This window comes from Chelonoidis abingdonii, chromosome 3 (genome assembly GCF_003597395.2).
Source record: "Chelonoidis abingdonii isolate Lonesome George chromosome 3, CheloAbing_2.0, whole genome shotgun sequence".
NCBI classification, from domain to species: domain Eukaryota; kingdom Metazoa; phylum Chordata; order Testudines; family Testudinidae; genus Chelonoidis; species Chelonoidis abingdonii.
Window position 1 is genome coordinate 191,256,336 of NC_133771.1, and position 18,960 is coordinate 191,275,295.

The 18,960-nt window shown below is 43.2% G+C and overlaps 2 protein-coding genes across 3 annotated transcripts in view; both read right to left on the reverse strand.

The window, feature by feature from the left end:
• The window catches only part of PPP1R21 (protein phosphatase 1 regulatory subunit 21), a 102,492-nt gene that overhangs the window by 67,797 nt on the left and 15,735 nt on the right, over positions 1 to 18,960 (reverse strand). For both annotated transcript variants that reach the window (XR_012655630.1, XM_075064418.1), the window contains exons 2-3: positions 7,768 to 7,836; positions 7,159 to 7,305 (exon numbers count right to left, since the gene is read on the reverse strand). Coding sequence is in view for 1 of the 2 variants with exons in the window: in XM_075064418.1 (XP_074920519.1) it covers positions 7,159 to 7,305; positions 7,768 to 7,836 (216 nt within the window). In the remaining variant the exon portion in view is untranslated. The remainder of the gene's footprint in view (positions 1 to 7,158; positions 7,306 to 7,767; positions 7,837 to 18,960) is intronic.
• Positions 2,955 to 3,743, reverse strand: LOC142046528 (myb/SANT-like DNA-binding domain-containing protein 7). Its single transcript, XM_075063487.1, has one exon. The coding sequence runs from the start codon at positions 3,507 to 3,509 to the stop codon at positions 2,955 to 2,957; it is 555 nt and encodes a 184-aa protein (XP_074919588.1). The 5' UTR covers positions 3,510 to 3,743.

The window sequence follows — 18,960 nt, forward strand, 5'->3', positions numbered from 1 at the left end:
CATGAAATCAACGGCCTGCTAAACCCATAGTTTTGAGTTCAATCCTTGAGGGGGCCATTCTGTGTGACAGTTGTTTGTGTTTCTCCTTGATGCAAAACCATCCCCTTTGTTGATTTTAATTCCCTGTAAGCCATGTCAGTCGCCCCTCCTTCTGTCAGAACAATGGCAGACAATCATTTCGTGCCTTTTTTCAGCGCAGATGCCATAGCACTGGGAACATGGAGCTGCTCAGATCACTACGGCAATTATGAGCAATGTAAACACCACGCACATTATCCTGCAGTATATGTAGAACCAGAACCTGCAAAAGCGAAACCAGGCGAGGAGGCGACAGCAGTGCGGTGACAAGAGTGATGAGGACCTAGACATGGACATAGACTTCTCACAAAGTACGGGCGCGACAATGTGCACATCATGGTGTTAACGGGGCAAGTTCATGCCCTGGAATGCTGATTCTGGGTCCTGGAAACAAGCACAGACTGGTGGGACTGCATAGCGTTGCAGGTCTGGGATGATTCCCAGTGGCTGCGAAACTTTCATATGCGTAAGGACACTTTCATGGAACTTTGTGACTTGTTTTCTCCTGCCCTGAAGTGTCAGAATACAAAGACAAGAGCAGCCCTCACAGCTGAGAAGTGAGTGGCAATAGCCCTCTGGAACCTTGCAACGTCAGACAGCTACCTGTCAGTCGGACATCAATTTGGAGTGGGCAAATCTATTGTGGGGGCTGCTGTGATCCAAGCAGCCAACGCAATCAAAGAGCTGCTGCTTTCAAGGATAGTGACTCTGGGAAACTTGCAGGCCATAGTGGATGGCTTTGCTGCAACGAGATTCCCTAACTGTGATGGGGCGATAGATAGCACCGGAGCACCAAGCCAGCGAGTACCTAAACCGAAAGAGGTACTTTTCAATGGTGCTGCAAGCACTGGTGGATCACAAGGGATGTTTCCCCAATATCAACGTGGGATGGCCGGGAAAGGTACATGATGCTCGCATCTTCAGGAACTCTGGTCTGTTTCAAAAGCTGCAGGAACGGACTTTCTTGCCAGACCAGAAAATAACCGTTGGGTATATTGAAATGCTTATAGTTATCCTTGAGGACCCAGACTACCCTTTAATGTGAAGCCATACACAGGCACTCTGGACAGTAATCAGGAGTTGTTCAACTGTAGGCTGAGCAAGTGCAGAATGGTGGTAGAATGTGCATTTGGATGTTTAAAAGCACGTTGGCGCTGTTTACTGACTCAGACAGACCTCAGAGAAACCAATATTCCCATCGTTATTACTGCTTGCTGTGCACTCCACAATATCTGTGAGAGTAAGGGGGAGACATTTATGGCAGAGTGGGAGGTTGAGGAAAATCGCCTGGCTGCTGATTACAGGCAGCCAGACACCAGGGTGGTTAGAAGAGTCCAGGAGGGTGCAGTGCGCATCAGAGAAGCTTTGAAAACCAGTTTCCATGACTGGCCAGGCTACAGTGTGAAAGTTCTGTATCAGAGGGGTAGCCATGTTAGTCTGGATCTGTAAAAGCAGCAGAGAATCCTGTGGCACCTTATAGACTAACAGATGTTTTGGAGCATGAGCTTTCGTCGGTGAATACCCACTTCGTCGGATGTGAAAGTTCTGTTTGTTTCTCCTTGATGAACCCCCTGCTTGGTTCATTCTACTTCCTTGTAAGCTAACCACCCTCCCCTCCCCGCTTCAATCACCGCTTGCAGAGGCAATAAAGTCATTGTTGCTTCACATTCATGCATCCTTTATTAATTCATCACACAAAGAGAGGGATAACTGCCAAGGTAGCCTGGGAGGGGTGGGAGAAGAAGGAAGGATAAGGCCACACTGCACTTTAAAACTTAAAAAAAACTTATTGAAGGCCAGCCTTCTGTTGCTTGGGCAATCCTCTCGGGTAGCGTGGCTGGGTGGCCAGAGGCCCCCACACCACGTTCGTGGACATCTGAGTGAGGAGGCTATGGAACTTGGGGAGGACAGTTGGTTACACAGGGGCTGTAGTGGTGGTCTGTGCTCCTACTGCCTTTCCTGCAGCTCAGCCATATGCTGGAGCATGAGTTTGATGCTCCAGCAGCCTGAGCATTGACTTCTGCCTTCTGTCACCACCTATCACCTTCAGCCCGCCACTTACTCTCTTTAGCCCGCCACCTCTCCTCGTGTTCATATTGTGCTTTCCTGCACTCTGACACTGTCTGCCTCCACACATTCTGCTGTGCTCTGTCAGTGTGGGAGGACAGCATGAGCTCAGTGAACATTTAATCCCGAGTGCATTTTTATCGCCTTCTAATCTTTGCTAGCTTCTGGGAAGGAGAAACATATGCAGCTGGTGGAGGGAAAAAAAAAAAAAAAGGGAGAGTGGACATTAAAAAGACACATTTTATAGAACAACAGGTACACTTTCACGGTAAACCTTGCTATTAACATTACATAGCACATGTGCTTTCATTACAAGGTCGCATTGTGATGGATTCACCCCTCCCCCCACCACGTAGCTAACAGCAGGGAACATTTTTGTTCAGTCAGAGGCAAACAGCCCACCAGGAACTGGCACCTCTGAATGTCTGCTTAATAAACCCACCCTATTCCAATCAAGTGACCACGAATGATATTCTCCTGAGGATAACACAGAGAGACAAAGAACGGATGTTGTTTAAATGCCAGCAAACACCAGGACCATACGCTGCAATGCTTTGTTCTGCAATGATTCCCAACTACGTGCTACTGGCCTGGTGTGGTACAGTGTCCTACCATGGAGGATGGAATAAGGCTGCCCTCCCCAGAAACCTTTTGCAAAGGCTTTGGGAGTACATCCAGGAGAGCTTTATGGAGATGTCCCTGGAGGATTTCTGCTCCATCCCCAGACACGTTAACAGACTTTTCCAGTAGGTGTACTGGCCACAGATGCCAGGGCAAATTGATCAAACATGCTTGCGTTTAAACCATGTCTAATATTTACAAAAGGTACATTCACCAGAGGTCCCTTCTCTGCCTACAGGGTCCAGGAGCCCACCTTGGGTGGGTTTGGGGGCTACTGGCTCCAGGTCCAGGGTGAGAAACAGATCCTGGCTGTTGGGGAAACCTGTTTCTCTGCTTCCTTGCTGTGAGCTATCTGCCTCGTCCACAAAACCCACTTCCGTGTTGCATCCTACTCCACTAACGGAGTCAAAGCACAGCGTTGGGGTACTGCTGGCTGCACCCCCTAGAATGGCATGCAGCTCATCACAGAAGCTGCATGTTTGGGGCTGTGACCCGGAGCGACCGTTTGCCTCTCTGGTTTTTTGGTAGGCTTGCCTGATCTCCTTAATTTTCACGCAGCACTGCTGCGAGTCCCTGTTATAGCCTCTGTCCATCATGCCCTTGGAGACTTTTTCAAATGTTTTGGCATTTCGTTTACTGGAACGGAGTTCAGCTAGCATGGATTCATCTCCCCGTACAGCGATCAGGTCCCAAACCTCCCCTTCAGTTGATGCTGGAGCTCTTTTGCTATTCTGGGACTCCATCGTCACCTCTGTGATGAGCTCTGCATAGTCACCTGTGCTGATCAGCTCACAACGCTGGCCAAACAGGAAATGAAATTCAAAAGTTTGTGGGACTTGACCTGTCTACCTGGCCATGGCATCTGAGTTGAGAGCGCTGTCCAGAGCGGTCACAATGGAGCACTCTGGGATAGCTCCCGGAGACCAATACCGTTGAATTTATAGAAGTCCACACTACCCCAAATTCAATGAGGCAAGGCGGATTTCAGTGCTAATCCCCTCAGAAGTGGAGTAAAGAAATTGATTTTAAGAGCCCTTTAAGTCAAAAAAAAAAAAAAAAAAAAGGGGGCTTCATCATGTGGACGGGTGCAGGGTTAAACCGAGGTGATGCTGCTAAATTAGACCTAAAATTGTAGTGTAGACCAGGCCTACAACACAATTAAATGCTATATCCTGGGGCAGGCAGGTTACCAAAAAGTGACAATGACACTGAAGTCTGAAAGGAAGATTTCAATAAAATATAGTTAGTCAAAATGGCTTTAAAAGTAAAGGAAGTAAAAACCTTAAGAAGTAGTATGGATGCTACTTAACTAAACAAAAATGGGGTGTCATAAAACATTCCGGTTGTTGAACAAAATGGGAATCTGGAAGGCAACGTAAATGGTAAGATCTGAGAGGCTATTAGAAGCAAACTGCAATCCTTCAAAATTTGGAAGTCTGAACTGATGGAAGCCATAAATCACACCTGGCAATAAGTAAAAGGGAAATTAGAAGGGACAAAATGTATTTTGAGGAACAAACAACAGAAGATGTAAAAACAGATTTAAGTATATCAGAAGCATAAAGCTGGTGTGTCTGTTGAATCACCAGAGCTAAATGGAGCAATTATGGACGATAAGGACACTAATGAGAAGTTAAGTGATTTCTCTGTATCAGATTTCACCACTGAGAAAACACCTACCCCAGACCTGCTCTTTTCTGATAACGAAGATCAGCTACTCTCAGAAATTCAGGTTTCAGAAGAGGTGGTACTGCAGCAAAATAATAATTTGAAAGGTGATAACCAACAGGCATAGACTGGATACATCCAAAAGATAAGGCGGCACTTAAGGATGAAATGGCCAAGCTCTTATTAAAAAACAGCCACTGTTCCAGAGGACTGGAGGATAGGAAAGGTTGTACCTATATTTTTAGAATGCTCTTGGAGTGATCTGGGGAACTAGAGGCCAGTAAAGCCTTATATCTGTACCTGACCAACTGGTTGAAATGATAATTATAAGCAGAACAGAATATCTGGAAGATTATGGTATGATAGGTCTAAGTAATATGGTCTTAGCAAAGGAAAATCATGTCTCACTAAACTTTTAGACTTCACTGAAGGTGTCTATAAAGTAATAGATGAAGGAAAACTAGCTGATGTAGTTCATTTAGACTTTAAAAGGCCTTTGACGAGGTTCCGTACAACACAGGGTGAATAAAAATCAATGTTTTTTAAAACTGATAGCATAAGGTAAAGCCTACATTTATTATAATCTATTAAGATTATGTAAATGAAATACAAAAAAATAGTAAGCGATATTTGCTGTGAATTGTTACCAGAAGTCAACCACTAAACTGGTGGGCTAAGCACCTGGAAACACAGTTTGTTGATTTGCTAAAGGAATAAGGAATAATTTGAAAGCAATAGCCTCTTCTGCAAGTGCAGAGAAAATATTTTCTTCATTTGAGTTTAACTAGTTCAGCTCAAATGACTAGTTCAGTCAACATTAAGAAATCAGTTGAAAAAGCAGAAAAACTTGTTTTACTCTTTCAATCTTGTGAGAGAGTGAGCTCTACAATCTGTAAAATCTTGAAGAACATGTTGACCAGAAACAATCACTTCAATTCATTAACTACAAATATTTCCTTCGTTTAAAAAGGTTAATTTTAAATGAAAGGCATGTTTTAAAAAATTCTTATGTTTTCAGCACTTAAGTTTTATTCCATACAAAAATTAAAACGCTGGTTTTGTGCATTTGTAATTGAATCTAAATTTTCATCCGAACAGGCTTTGACACAAGTCCCGAGTCAAACAAGAATCATCTAGTAAATAAGAAATGCATCATTCACCATTTAAAAAATGTAACTGTTAACACTCTGAATTAGTTAAATTAAGCTATACAATTGCTTAAATAAATTTGCATAATATAATGTATTCTGTTTAGTAAAAAGAATTCACTAAATTTAGTGAAAAGGCTATATTCAGGTGCAAATCAACATGTTTTAATGGTTACCAACTAATGAGAACTAACTTTTGTTTAAAAAAACTAAAAACAAGTACAAATACAAAATAGATGATTTAGGTCAGTTCATCCTGACAGAAAAGGCTACCAAAGAATCTAGTAATGGGGTGAGAGTCAAAGTACTGTTTTCAATCAAACTGGCTAGGAGACAGAAAGATATAAATAGGAATAAAAGGTCAGTTATCATGCAAAAGATTCAGAGTGGGGTGACTCAAGGTTCTGTACTAGGTTTCATTTTGTTTAATATACTTAAAGATGTGGAAAGGAAATAAGTAAGTGAAATTCAGTGTTGATAAATGTACACTAACGCACACTGGAGAGGGAAAAATTCAATATTCATACACCTTACATAATTCTAAGTAAACTGTATCAACTCAAGACATGAACTTGAATATTCTTGATTCTCATACAGAATTATCAATTGATGATCAAAATTTTGGAAAGGATATTTACCTCATGCTTCAAGGATTAAGTAAATCTACAAAAAACCAGTCAGAAATTTAATCTGCAGAGGGGGCAGATTCCCACACCATGTATCTATTTCAGGGTTCTTACACTTTTTTCTGAAGCATCTGGTATTGGCCACTGTCAAAGACAGGATACTGGACCAGATGGACTCGAGTTTGATTCAGTATAAATTCCTATATTCCCACTCATCAAATCATAGGAAACCATGGTCCACACCAGGGGTCGGCAACCTTTCAGAAGTGGTGTGCCAAGTCTTCATTTATTCACTCTGATTTAAGGTTTTGCATGCCAGTAATATATTTTAAGGTTTTTAGAAGGTCTCTTTCTATGTCTATAACATAACTAAACTATTGTTGTATGTAAAGTAAATAAGGTTCAAAGCTTCATTTGAAATTAAATTAAAATGCAGAGGCCCCCGGACTGGTGGCCAGGACCTGGGCAGTGAGAGTGCCACAGAAGAATCAGCTGGAGGCACACATGCCATAGGTTACCTACCCCAGTCCACACAATTTACAGATTTGCATAGAATCACAGGGTTAGAAGGGTCCACAAAAGTGTGTGGTACAAGTCGATAGACAAAAGTCTAAGTTTATACAGTTAAACATTGGGTTTGTATTGTATACACACTAAATTCGCGGCATTCTCTATTGCTTGTTTTACAACGTATGTTCATTTATTTTAAATTAAAATTTCTTTATTATTAGATGCTATCAAGTGGTGAAGCAATGCTCTACCAATTTATCACTGTTAGAAAGTTTCCATACAGTATATGGTACAAAAATATACATGGGGATAGAAAGGCAGAAAAGAAGAAGTGAAGGACATTGTTTTATGTCTCTTACTAAGATGCTGACAAAAACAAGACCAGTGATGGAAAGCCAGGACATTTTTCTTTAAGAAAATTGTTTTAATTTGAAGCCTACCTTGTTCTTCTTGCCTCTGGCTTCACTTAAAGCAAGTTCATCCTGAAGCAGTTCCACCCTCTTTGCAAGCTGTTGATTTCGAAACGTCAAACTGTCCATTTCTTGTTGCAGTTTTCTCAATGATTGGTCCTTCATCTTCAGTTGTTCCTGAATTAGCATAAAAGTTTTATCAATCCAATACAATTTCAGCACAAGCGTTATAAAAAAAGTGACTAATATTAAAAAAAGTCACAAAGGAATAATAGTAATTATACAAAATCTAAAAAAATTGAACACAAATGGCTTTGTTCATTTGTAGACAACCTAAACGCACATATGGATTGTTTTTAGCAAAAGAGTTTAGATTCCTTAAGTCTATACAAAGCATGCTGCGAGTGCGTACTTCTTCCTTTTACACAGTCAGATGAACACTTCCTGGTGACTGCATTGTAAATGCCCACCACACTGCATCAGGAACAGAATAGTTGCAGATGGGAAATTCTTACTGAATCAATCCTTTGTTACAATTAGCTACATCCACTTAATCACAAAGCAGATCTGCAAAACGTCACCATCTGATCATATAGTTTGACAAGAGTACAATTAAATAGGAGACTTTTTAACTTGTACCTTCAGAGAAGCAGAATTTGCTTGCTCATCCACAACACCTTTTTTCAGCACCTGATTCTGAGCTCGAAGCTGAAAACAAGGTGCAAATTATTAATCCAGCCACAAATCAACATTCAAAGTGTTCATTAACAACCTGCAAGAGTACATATCCTTGTTTAGGAAAATAGGAAACTCGCATTTTTAATCAAGCCGTATTAGTTCTGTTGTAGTAATATTGAAAAAAGTATAAGACCAGCATAACCAATTCCATTGTTTTAGATTTTGGAAAACAAGTCATCTTACCTTCTATAAACTTCACTCTCAACCAAACTGTTCTTAAACAAGAAATATACCGTGATGTTGCACTCTATATGATTTTATGAAAGTATGCTGATGAGTATGAATATAATGCGACCGGAATATGCTTCATGCAAAACATCTCTTGTAAGGTATCATTGCAAAGCTTATAATCTACTGAGTGCGGTCTTCCTATTTGTATAAATTATCACTCTTGTATCTGAAACTATAAATATGAAATATAACTCTGAGGGCCTATTGTAATTTATGCAAAGTGTGGGCCATTAATGGTGGTTTGGAATCTTGATGCCTCCCATTAACCAGGACAATTGTCCTTGGATGGCTCTTTTTACTTGCGAATCTTCCTGTATATCTGTGTGCTGGCAAGTGGGTAATGAAGTCTTACAGTGACATGTGATCATGTCAACTGAACTGAAATCCATCTTTAACCTGGTGTCTTTTCATTGAGAAGAAGGGGGTGGAAACCCAGAGAAGGACAAAAGATTCCTGCCTTATGCAAAAGTATAGAAAGGGGTGGAACGGAACAAAGATGGGAGAGGAGCCACCATGAAGAATCCCCTACCTACCACCTGAGCTGGAACAAGAGCTGTACCAGGGGAAAGAATTGTGCCCAGGCTTGGAAGGTGTCCAGTCTGAGGAAAAAACTTACTGAAGCATCTCTAAGGATGAGATTATCTGTATTCAGTTTGATTAGACATAGATTTGCACCTTTTATTATTGACAAAGTGAGTATTCACCCACAAAAGCTTATGCGCCAATAGGTCTGTTAGTCTATAAGGTGCCACAGGACCCTTTGTTGCTTTTTACAGATCCAGACTAACACGGCTACCCCACTGATACTTCTTATTTTTGTTCACACTACAGAACCAACACAGCTAACAGAGTCAGCACGATTCTATGCCACCTCATGTTTCTACAGAATTGTTAATTACATTCTGATTACAAAACTTATGCTTCATTACCATTGTCACAAGCCAGAGAGAACACAACTTGAATTAACATCTCAGGCTATGATTTTGGCTAGTTTGAGCCATTGAGACAAAGATGGAGCTCCACAATGACATTCTTCTATTCACTTTTCAGAGTATCACCTCTCAAGCATTAATAATAAAGGCATTGATCATTCCATCTTCCCATTCCTTGATAATGGCTCTGATTCAGGTTTCTTTACCAATAGTTTGTATTATTTTGACGTGGCTTAGTCCAGCAGCTGCAGACATGAATTAAAATGGTTTGCACTGCACTGGGGAATGCCACTGGCCAAAGAACAAAGTGGGTGAATTCACGTAAAGCAATACTGATGTCTAAACTTTTGTCTGACAGCCGAACATTTCAGAAGATCAAGAGACAACAATTAATACTGTGGGCCTATTATGCTACCTTTGAATTGGGTAGGGGGCCAAAAGGGAGGGGAAGCCACCTGCAAGTTGCCTACTGGGAACTTCCCAAGCACAGGGAGTCCCAGCAGGTGTAGGGCCAATACAACAGGTTCCTATGCCTCCCTCCTCACAGCTACTGGCACAGGGAGCATGTCTACTATCCTTAATTGGCATATGATCCACTAGGGTCTGTTGCCAGCTGATAGAACCGGCGCTTTAGTCAAATATAAGTTATAGGGCTCAATACAGGGGTAACCTGGTGAAATTTAAGGAGCTGTGATATACTGGAGACCAGATTAGATGATCTATTGGAGCGTTCTGGCCTTACACATTCTGAAGTTAGAGAAGCCTAGGTAGCTGTAGACGGAAGTTAGCGCAAAATTGCCCCAGGAGTAATACACAGAAGTGTCAAAATAGACAGACACCAAACTAAGAAGGGAGAATCATATTTCATAGACATCAGAAATCAAGCTGTCATAAATAGATAGCTAAGGGTTAATGTTTCTTTTACCTGTAAAGGGTTAACAAAGGGAACCAAACACCTGACCAGAGGACCAATCAGGAAACCGGATTTTTCAAAGTCAGGGAGGGAATTTTTGGGGTCTGAGTCTTTTGTCTGTCTCTCAGCTATGAGAATTTTCTTTCTATCTTCTAATCTTCTGTTTCCAAATTGTAAGTACAGGTAGAAAAACAATATAGGCTTTTATGTTGTTTTGGTTGTATTTACATGTGTGTAGCTTGCTGGAATGTTTCAAATTGGATATCTTTTTGAATCAGACTGTTTATTCATATTTTTCTTATAAGCAATAGCCCTGTATTGTCACTTGATGCAGAGATTATATTCTTATGTCTTTTTTCCTTCTTTTTATATAAAGTTTTCTTTTTAAGACTTGTATGAGTTTTTTCTCTCTGGGTAGGCTAAGGAACGAAGGGGAGGGAATTCTCTTTGTGTTAGATCTACGGAGGGTGAAACTCTGCAGCACCAGGGAATTGGTGGGAGGGGGAGGAGAGATAGAATCATTTCTGTTTCCTTGTATTTGGGGTTTGTCTCTTTGTGGAATAGAGGAGACATGCTTCTTGGTATTGTGATGTAAAGAGATTGCATCAGTACTCTCAGGTTAGCCCAGAGAGGAAAGTCTGGGTGGGAGAGAGAGGGGGAAGGGAAGTGGGTTATTTCCCTTTGTTGTGAGACTCAGAGTCTCTGAGTCTTGGGGTCCCTCCAGGGAAAGTTTGGGAGACCAGAGCGAGGCAGGCGCTGTAATTCCTGTATGGTGGCAGCGAGATAAGATCCAAGCTGGTAATTAAGCTTGGAGGTTCATGCTAGGCACCCAGATTTTTGGACGCTAAGGTCCAGATTTGGGAAAGATGCTTATGATACAAGCTCATTTCATCTATTAGCTCTACGCTAATGAGTTTGTGCTTTGTTTAGAAAATACCCAAGTGACAAGAGCTTGTATTTCTCTTCCTAAAGTTTCAAATCAGGATAAGCAACAGACCATTGGTTTCCCAAGCATAAAGTCATTTGAGTAGAATTAACCCAGAAAGCCAAAGCCTATTTTCCCCTCACAGAGCTCAGCAAATATTCGGTTTGAGTTGAACCAATTCTGAAAGCTACAAAAATAAATTTAGCGAATTGAAGAAATCCATTTCTGCTTGAATTAAAATGTTCTACCCAAAATGTTATCTCCAGCATTTTTAAATGGTTGCTAGAGTCACAAAACAGCTGTAGATGGTAGTCTCTTTATAACCTTTCACCCAGTGATTAGGGAACTCACTTGGGATGTGGGAACTGTGCATTCAATTCCCTCCTCTGTTTGATGTGAAGAATGGATTTGAACTTGAGTCTCTGACAATTTCAGACAATACCCTAGCCACTGGTCTATTGGATATTCTGGAGCTTCTCTTCATTACGGGCTAAATTGGTGCTGCTTCAAGGTGTACAAACTACAAAGCTCCTTCCACCAACAAAAAACTCTCCTGCTTTGCCCACTAAATAAAACCACTTTGACAAGAGGTGTAGAGCTTTTTGTGGCAAAGTTGTATTGATAAAGTGTCAGTGTAGACACTGTGTTTGGTTAGGTCACTGCAAATGGCCTCTAAGAGGTGTCCCACAATGTTCATCCTGACGGTTCTGGTCAGTGGTTTGAACTCCACTACCCTGCATCCAGGTACATAGGCTTCCACCCTTCCCCCTTAAAAGGTCTGGGGATTTCTGAAAATCCACTTTGCGTTTGCTTGGTGTGGACAGCTCATATCTTCCACGCTGATTACAGGAGCTCCACGCAGCAAATGCTCTCCTGCTTGGAACATACCTGAGTTGTTGGATCTACTGGCACTGTGGAGAGAGGAGGTTGTGCAGTTTCACTCCACTCCAGGCATAGGAACTTCAGTATCTATGGTCAGATTTCTCATGGCATGTTGGGTAAGGGCTATGAACAGGACACACACCAGTGCCGTGCAAAGATAGAGGAACTGAGTTAAAGGAGTTGAGATAAAGGAGCAGAAGGCAAGCGAGTCAGACCGTCGCTCTGGTGCTGCATCAAAGACCTGCCACTTCTATAAGTAACTGAATGCCATCCTCCGTGGCGAACCCACCTTCACTGCCAAGAGCCCCGTAGATACTTTGGTGGGGCTGGAGACAGTGGTCTCAACACAGAGAACAAAGTCATGGATGAGGAGATCAAGTTGGAGGATGACGTGGAGCACACGGCAGGGTCGTCTGGTGGCATGGCAAGTCAAGACATCTTTTCCACTCTGGAGGATTCTAGCCAATTCCAGCAGTCCATCTCTGGAGTGAATGATGCAGGAGAGGAGAGCTCCAGTAAATATTCTTTTTCAGTTTATGCTGCTTGGTTATATGAGGTAGAGCTGTCCTTTTTGTATATTCCAGCAGGAGGAATAGACATGTACAAAACTAGCTGTGTTTGGATATGCTTCACATTCTCCTATGCAGCTACACAGCAGGGGCCCTGTGGAACACTGTGTTAATGCACACCGAGATTTCACAGGAATCCTCCAGAGAGATCTCTAGGAAACTTTTCTGGAGGCACTCGCCAATCCTATGCTGAAAGTGTGTTGGCGAAAGGTGCTTTGTTCCTTCCCTCATTGTAGAAAGTTTCCTGTGCCGATCTGCAATCACTTGCATAGGGACCAAAGCAGCATACAGGTGAGAAGCATAGGTAACCAGTCTGAAGCCACAAATTATGCAGAAGATGCACCCTTGCATCTCTCAGCCCATTTCAGTACCCTGTTCACTCCACCTCTTTGTCCAGTTTCCAAAATGATGCACACAGCTATTAGAGCCTATATTGCCCTTCATTGTTATCTCCCTTCCCATCAAGCCTTGTGTGTGTGTTGTTAATTGGTATTTAATAAAAACATTCTCTGAAAGATAATCCCAATCTTTGTCTCCTACACACAGTGGTTGCTGGGGGAATTAATACACAGTGGGAATATGATTATTTGCTGACTACAAATCACAGTCAGGAATCATCAAAATTCTCATGCAAGGCAGCAAGTTTACAAAGCATGGCAGAGTGCTATACAGAATGACACACTGCTAGTGCTCATTGTCAAAATGGTGCCTCAAAGCCTCCCTGATTCAAATAGCTCCCCATTGTGCCTCTCTAATAGCCCTGGTATCTGTCTGATAAAAAATCAGCCTCCATGCTCCATTCCTGGGGAAACTTATCACCCTTAGCCTCACAAATATTATGGTGTGCACAGCAGGCGACTATGACCACGGGAATATTTTCCTCATTCCTCTAACCTGCCATAAAGGCAGAACTAGCATGCTTTTAATCTGCTAATGGCACATTCTATGGTCATCCTGCACCTGTTCAGCCTATTGTTGAATCACTCCTTGCTTCTGTCCAGGTTTCCCATATACGGCTTCATGAACCATGGGAGTAAGGGGTACACTGGGTCTCCCAGGATCACTATGGACCTTTCTACTCCCATCTCACCCATTAGAATCTTCTGGTCTGGAAAGAAAGTTACTGCTGGCAGCATTCTGTACAGGCCAGTGTTCCTGAAGATGTGTGCATCATGCATCTTCCTGGATGACCCTGCATTGGTATCAGTGAAACGCAGGGTCGTCCAGGAAGATGCATGATGCACACATCTTCAGGAACACTGGCCTGTACAGAATGCTGCAAGAAGTAACTTTCTATGAATTGCCACTATGAATGGCAATGAATAGTCACTGGGCCTGGTAAGGTTAGAAAGGTTACAAAAGAGTGCACCTCCTTCTCCTACCATCATTTTGTGAATGGTATTTAAGTGTCAAAGAAGAAAAAAAGCCAAAACTATTTGGAAATTTGACACAAATTTGCTCAATAGTTTCTGTTGACCCAATACTGCACGTTTTTTGCAAATAAACTATTAATCCAAAACCAAAAAAAACCTTTCACCCTACTCTAGTCATAAGCACTCCAGTGTAGCTGGAATGTTTGGTTCCCCTCCTTTTTTGACATTCAGCTCATCAGGTTCTTTCACAAAACAAATTAGAACCTAAAAAATTGAGGCTCAAAGTAGCAAAATTCCCTACAATATCTCCCTGAGCAATTTTTAATTTCTAAGATACAGTAGGACAGCAGTAGAAGGTGATAAGACTAAAATTCCTCTGCAAGGGGTACAATTCTGATGCTAACTTCAGCTTGCAGCACTTCTGGAACAGAGCTTCACAAGGAAATAAGTTCCATATAAGGTGTGTGGCCACGCAGCAAGCTATTTAGGTCCCCCAGCACCCGGAGCTGCCAGGGAGAGGCGCCCCCCCCCCCCCGGCTCCAAGCTGCTGCCGTGAGAGGGGTATGGGGGGAGTCCTCTCTCCCCACCACAGCCCCAGAACAGCCTAAACCTCAAACCCCTCATCCCTGGCCCCAACCCAGAGCCTACATTCCAATTCTGCCCCCTCCTGCACCCCAAATTCCTCATCCCCAGCCCCACTCCAGAACCTTCACCCCTAGCCAGAGCCCTCACCTCCTGCACCCAGCCCTCTGCCCCCCCAATCCCCACACTGCCACCCATCACCTCAATATTGTGCACATAAAATTAATTCTGCACGTGGATGTAAAAAAATTAGAGGGAACATGTCTGTGACTGTTTTAGACTCTTTGCAGTTCATGGTTGCTGACAGCAGCCACCAAAGCTGTGTACTTTCAGGAGGACAGTAGCAATAGAATCTAGGGATAAACCATCAAACCTGGTCAGAATATGTTGCCAAAAGCTTTTATTGCTAAGAAGGACAATATCTGAGCACTGTCTCTTCCTATATAGACGTTCCCAGAACCTGCACGTGAACTGCAGCATTCACTTTCCCCAGATTGTCCTTTCTTAAACAGAATGGAGGCTCAGTGTTGTTAATCCAATATGGGATTTTTCATCTAACTGGAGGATCTCCATGCACTTAGAAAATGAGTACCATTCCACCCTAGGATGTCTAAAAGAGCTTCCTAGAGTTCTTTCAGGTTTAGCAGTGGTAGTGAGAAGGTGAAAAGAGGTAACAGGGAACAGCCACTTGGGCAGCTATAAGACGGAAGAAAACACGAAGGGTACCCTATATCCACCTTGGAGTAGGTGTGGGATCAAGTAAAGTTACCTACAAAGTACTTCAAAAAGGTGGGGCAGAACAAACGCTAGTGGTGAACGCCCACCACTGCCAACCTGAGCAGAAAGGAAGTAAACCCACAGTCCATCCAACCAGGGGTAAGTATGAGGGTAGGAATTGAAGACAAGCACACCCCCATCAAATAAATACCTATGACAGGTGAATGGGTGGGGAACGGAGAAACAAGAAGTGCTACAACCAGTTTCATTGCCATTGATAACCAACAGCCTTGCTCTACCATTCCCCTCTGCTGCAGGCAAGTCTCCCTAGCTTCTCTCTCCTGAAAGCAGGTCAGTCCTTTGACGAATTGTAGGAATTGAGAAAACAGGGACAGTGTCTTCCCAGCCCTCTAAAGCTTTTCCTCTCTTTCAAGGAAGGCAAACCCATAGATGCTAAACAAGAAACATCCATATCACAGCAATAAATTTTTCAATCCATGACTGCAGTGTTACTTTCCTTCATGCTCCAAGGCATCAGGAAGGGCCAGGAAGATAAGTGGGCCAGTGATGGAGCACAAGCCGCAGTATCAATACTAGAAAATGTGACAATCTAATATGGAGCTCTCGCATAGCACTTTCAGATCAGCACTTTACGACAGCAATGGTGTAGTGTGAGAAATGGCTATCTTTAGGAATTTGCTACTAAGGGTGCACTGAGTATGCTCAGTAACATCTGCTGAAGCCACTGGCCTTCACCCTACTCTTACTTGGCATAGGAATCTGCAGACTGCTTTTTAAAAGGGGCAAAGGGGACAAATTGGAGGAGACGGGTAGCCAGGGTCTGAGCAGGGGTTTGGAAATTGACTGGTCGGGGAGCGGGGGGTTAAGCAGCTGCAGGCAGGGTTAGGATAGGGGCTGAACGACAAAATCAGGGATGGGGGAGGGGGAGAAGGAGCAAGGGTTAAGCCCAGAGGTGAGGCACTGCCAGAGGGCAAAAAACCAGCATAGGTGGTAACAGTTACCCTGGTGGACTGAGACACCCGTGTTTGCAAAAAATGGGGGGGGAGGGGAGACGACTTTATTTCCCCTCCCACAGAGAGGACCTGTTAGTATGGGCTTCCCAGGGCTGGGTTCTTACAAGCACAGGCATTCCAATGGCTTTTCTTGAAGGCACAGGCAATGCCTAGTCATTGCAGCTGCTCCCTGTCTAATGTAACCTAATGAAGTGCTGCAGGAGACTTAATTCAGTGAAACATTTTACATATACCCTCGGAAACAAAGAATCCCTGATCAGTGTATCTGATTGCATAAAGTCTCACAGCAGTTCACAAATTTGTCTTATCTGCTGCTGGGATTCCCTGAATTACTCTTAGCACTTCATCATTTAGCTTTGTTATCATGCAGATGCATGTCACTGGGCTATTAAATTTACATTTTAACAAATATTTATTGAAAATATGTATAAGTAAGTACTTGAAATGCATCTGACGAAGTGGGTATTCACCCACGAAAGCTCATGCTTCAAAATGTCTGTTAGTCTATAAGGTGCCACAGGATTCTTTGCTGCTTTTACTTGCTAGTAGTTTTAGCAATGATATCTGTGTTTCTATTATTGTACTTGCTATGTTTTTTACTGTGATGTCTAATTTTGAATTTTTGAAGTTTAACTTTTTCTTCTTATTTTTAAGAGATGTTTATTCTGTTGGATCATCTGACTTTGGGTTTGGCTACACTTGAGAGTTACAGCGCTGGTGGTGGCTTTACAGTGCTGTAATTTACGCCCCGTCCACACTGGCAAGGCACATACAGTGCTGTATCTCCCTGGCTACAGCGCTGCATGTACTCCACCTCGATGAGAGGAATAACGAGAACAGTGCTGCTGTTGCAGTGCTGGGGTGCCAGTGTAAACAGTGATTAATCTTACTACGCTGTAACTGATCTTCGGAACCTTCCTATAATGCTTTTAAGTAAAGATAACTCTTTGTTTGGTTGTGATGTCTTTCTTTGTTTTGTTGTGAACTCGGGGCTCCCGGAGCTGCTTATCTAAAAAACAAGCACAGCTACTGTTTGCAGTGAATGAGTAGAGGCAGGCAGGAGGATCCCTTTGGAATGTCCACAGCTAATGTTTGCTTGAGGAGAGAAGCAGCATAGGGGGCGGGGCGGGGGGGGCCGTTTCGGAGCAGCTGCTTATCTGGTCTGTGAGGAAAAAAACTAAGGTGGCTATTTGCATTTAGACAATGAGAGAGGGGTAGGGGAAGGGGTCGGAACTTGCAAGGCAGGGAGCTGACACAGTGTCAACGCCAAAAATCCACTCTGTCTCCCCCACGCTCCCTGTCACACTCCACTCCAGCCCCCTCTTTTGAAAAGCATGCTGCAGCCACTTGAAGACTGGGATAGCTGCCCATAATGCACCACTCCCAACACCGCTGCAAATGTGGCCACACTGCAGTGCTTTCCCTACACAGCTGTATGAAGACAGCTTTAACTCCCAGCGCTGTACAGCTGCAAGTGCAGCCAAATCCTTCCAGTCTGACTGAATTTCTGGCCTGGTCTCAAAACTTTGTTTTCATTTAATCCACAGTGACCGGTTGGATGACAGAAACCCCCCTGGGAGCTGCCAACTCATGTCCCAAGACTACCTCTGCTCCTGTTTTCCCTGCCAGCTAAGGACTCCAACACCCTGTCTTGCTGAGCCAGACACTCCTGTCTGCTTCAACAAAAACCCAAAGTCTGAAATACTTGCCCCAAAACTGCAGGTTTACCTGAAAGCAGCTAACAGAAGTTTGCTTGTCTTTAACACTCAGATGCCCAACTCCCAATGGGGTCTAAATCCAAATAAATCTATTCCACCCTGTACATCCTTATGCAAGGTAAACTCAAATTGTTCGTCCTCTACAACACTGATAGAGAGCGATGCTGTTTGCTCTCTCAGGTATTAATACATACTCTGGGTCAAATAAGTAAAAAGTGATTTTATTAAATACAGAAAGTAGGATTTAAGTGGTTCGAAGTAGTAACAGACACAACAAAGTCAGTCACCAAGCAAAATAAAATAAAATGCACAAATCTATGTCTAATCAAACTCAATACAGATAATCTCACCCTTAGAAATGCTTCAGTAAGCTTTTTCTTCAGACTGGACAGCTTCCAGGCCTGGGCACAATTCTTTCCCCTGGTACAGCTCTTGTTCCAGCTCAGATGGTAGCTAGGGGATACTTCACGATGGCTCCTCTCCCATCTTTGTTCTGTTCCATCCCTTTATATATATCTATCTTTTGCATAAGGTAGGAATCCTTTGTCCCTCTCTGGGTTTCCACTCCCTCCTTCTCAATGGAAAGATACCAGGTTAAAGATGGATTCCAGTTCAGATGACAGGATCACATATCACTGTAAGGCCTTGGCTACACTTGAGAGTTACAGCACTGTTAGTGGCTTTATAGCACTGTAACTCACTCCCCATCCACGCTGGCAAGGCACATACAGCGCTGTATCTCTGTGGCTACAGAGCTGCTTGTACTCCATCTCCCCGAGAGGAATAAACAGTATAGCGCTGCTGCTACAGCACTGGGGTGCCAGGGTAAACAGAGAATAATCTTAGTACGCTGTAACTTACTTCCGGAAGCTTTCCATAATCCTTTTAAGTAAAGGTCCCACTCTTTGTTTTGTTGTGAACTCCGGGCTCCCAGAGCTGCTTATCAAAAAAACATACTGTTTGCAGTGAACGAGCTGAGGCAGGGGGGCTCCCTTTGGAACACCCACAGCTAGTGTTTGCTTGGAGAGGAGGATGGAGGCGGCTTGAGGAGAGAAGCAGCGCGGCAGGAGGAAAGGAGGGAAGGGGGTCCGTTTTGGCAGTGGCTGCTTATCTGGTCTGTGAAGAAACAAACAGCTGCAGTTTGCTTTCAGTGAGTGAGAGAGGAGGGAGGGAGGAGCTCGGAACTTGCAAGGCAAGGGAGCTGACATAGTGTCAGCT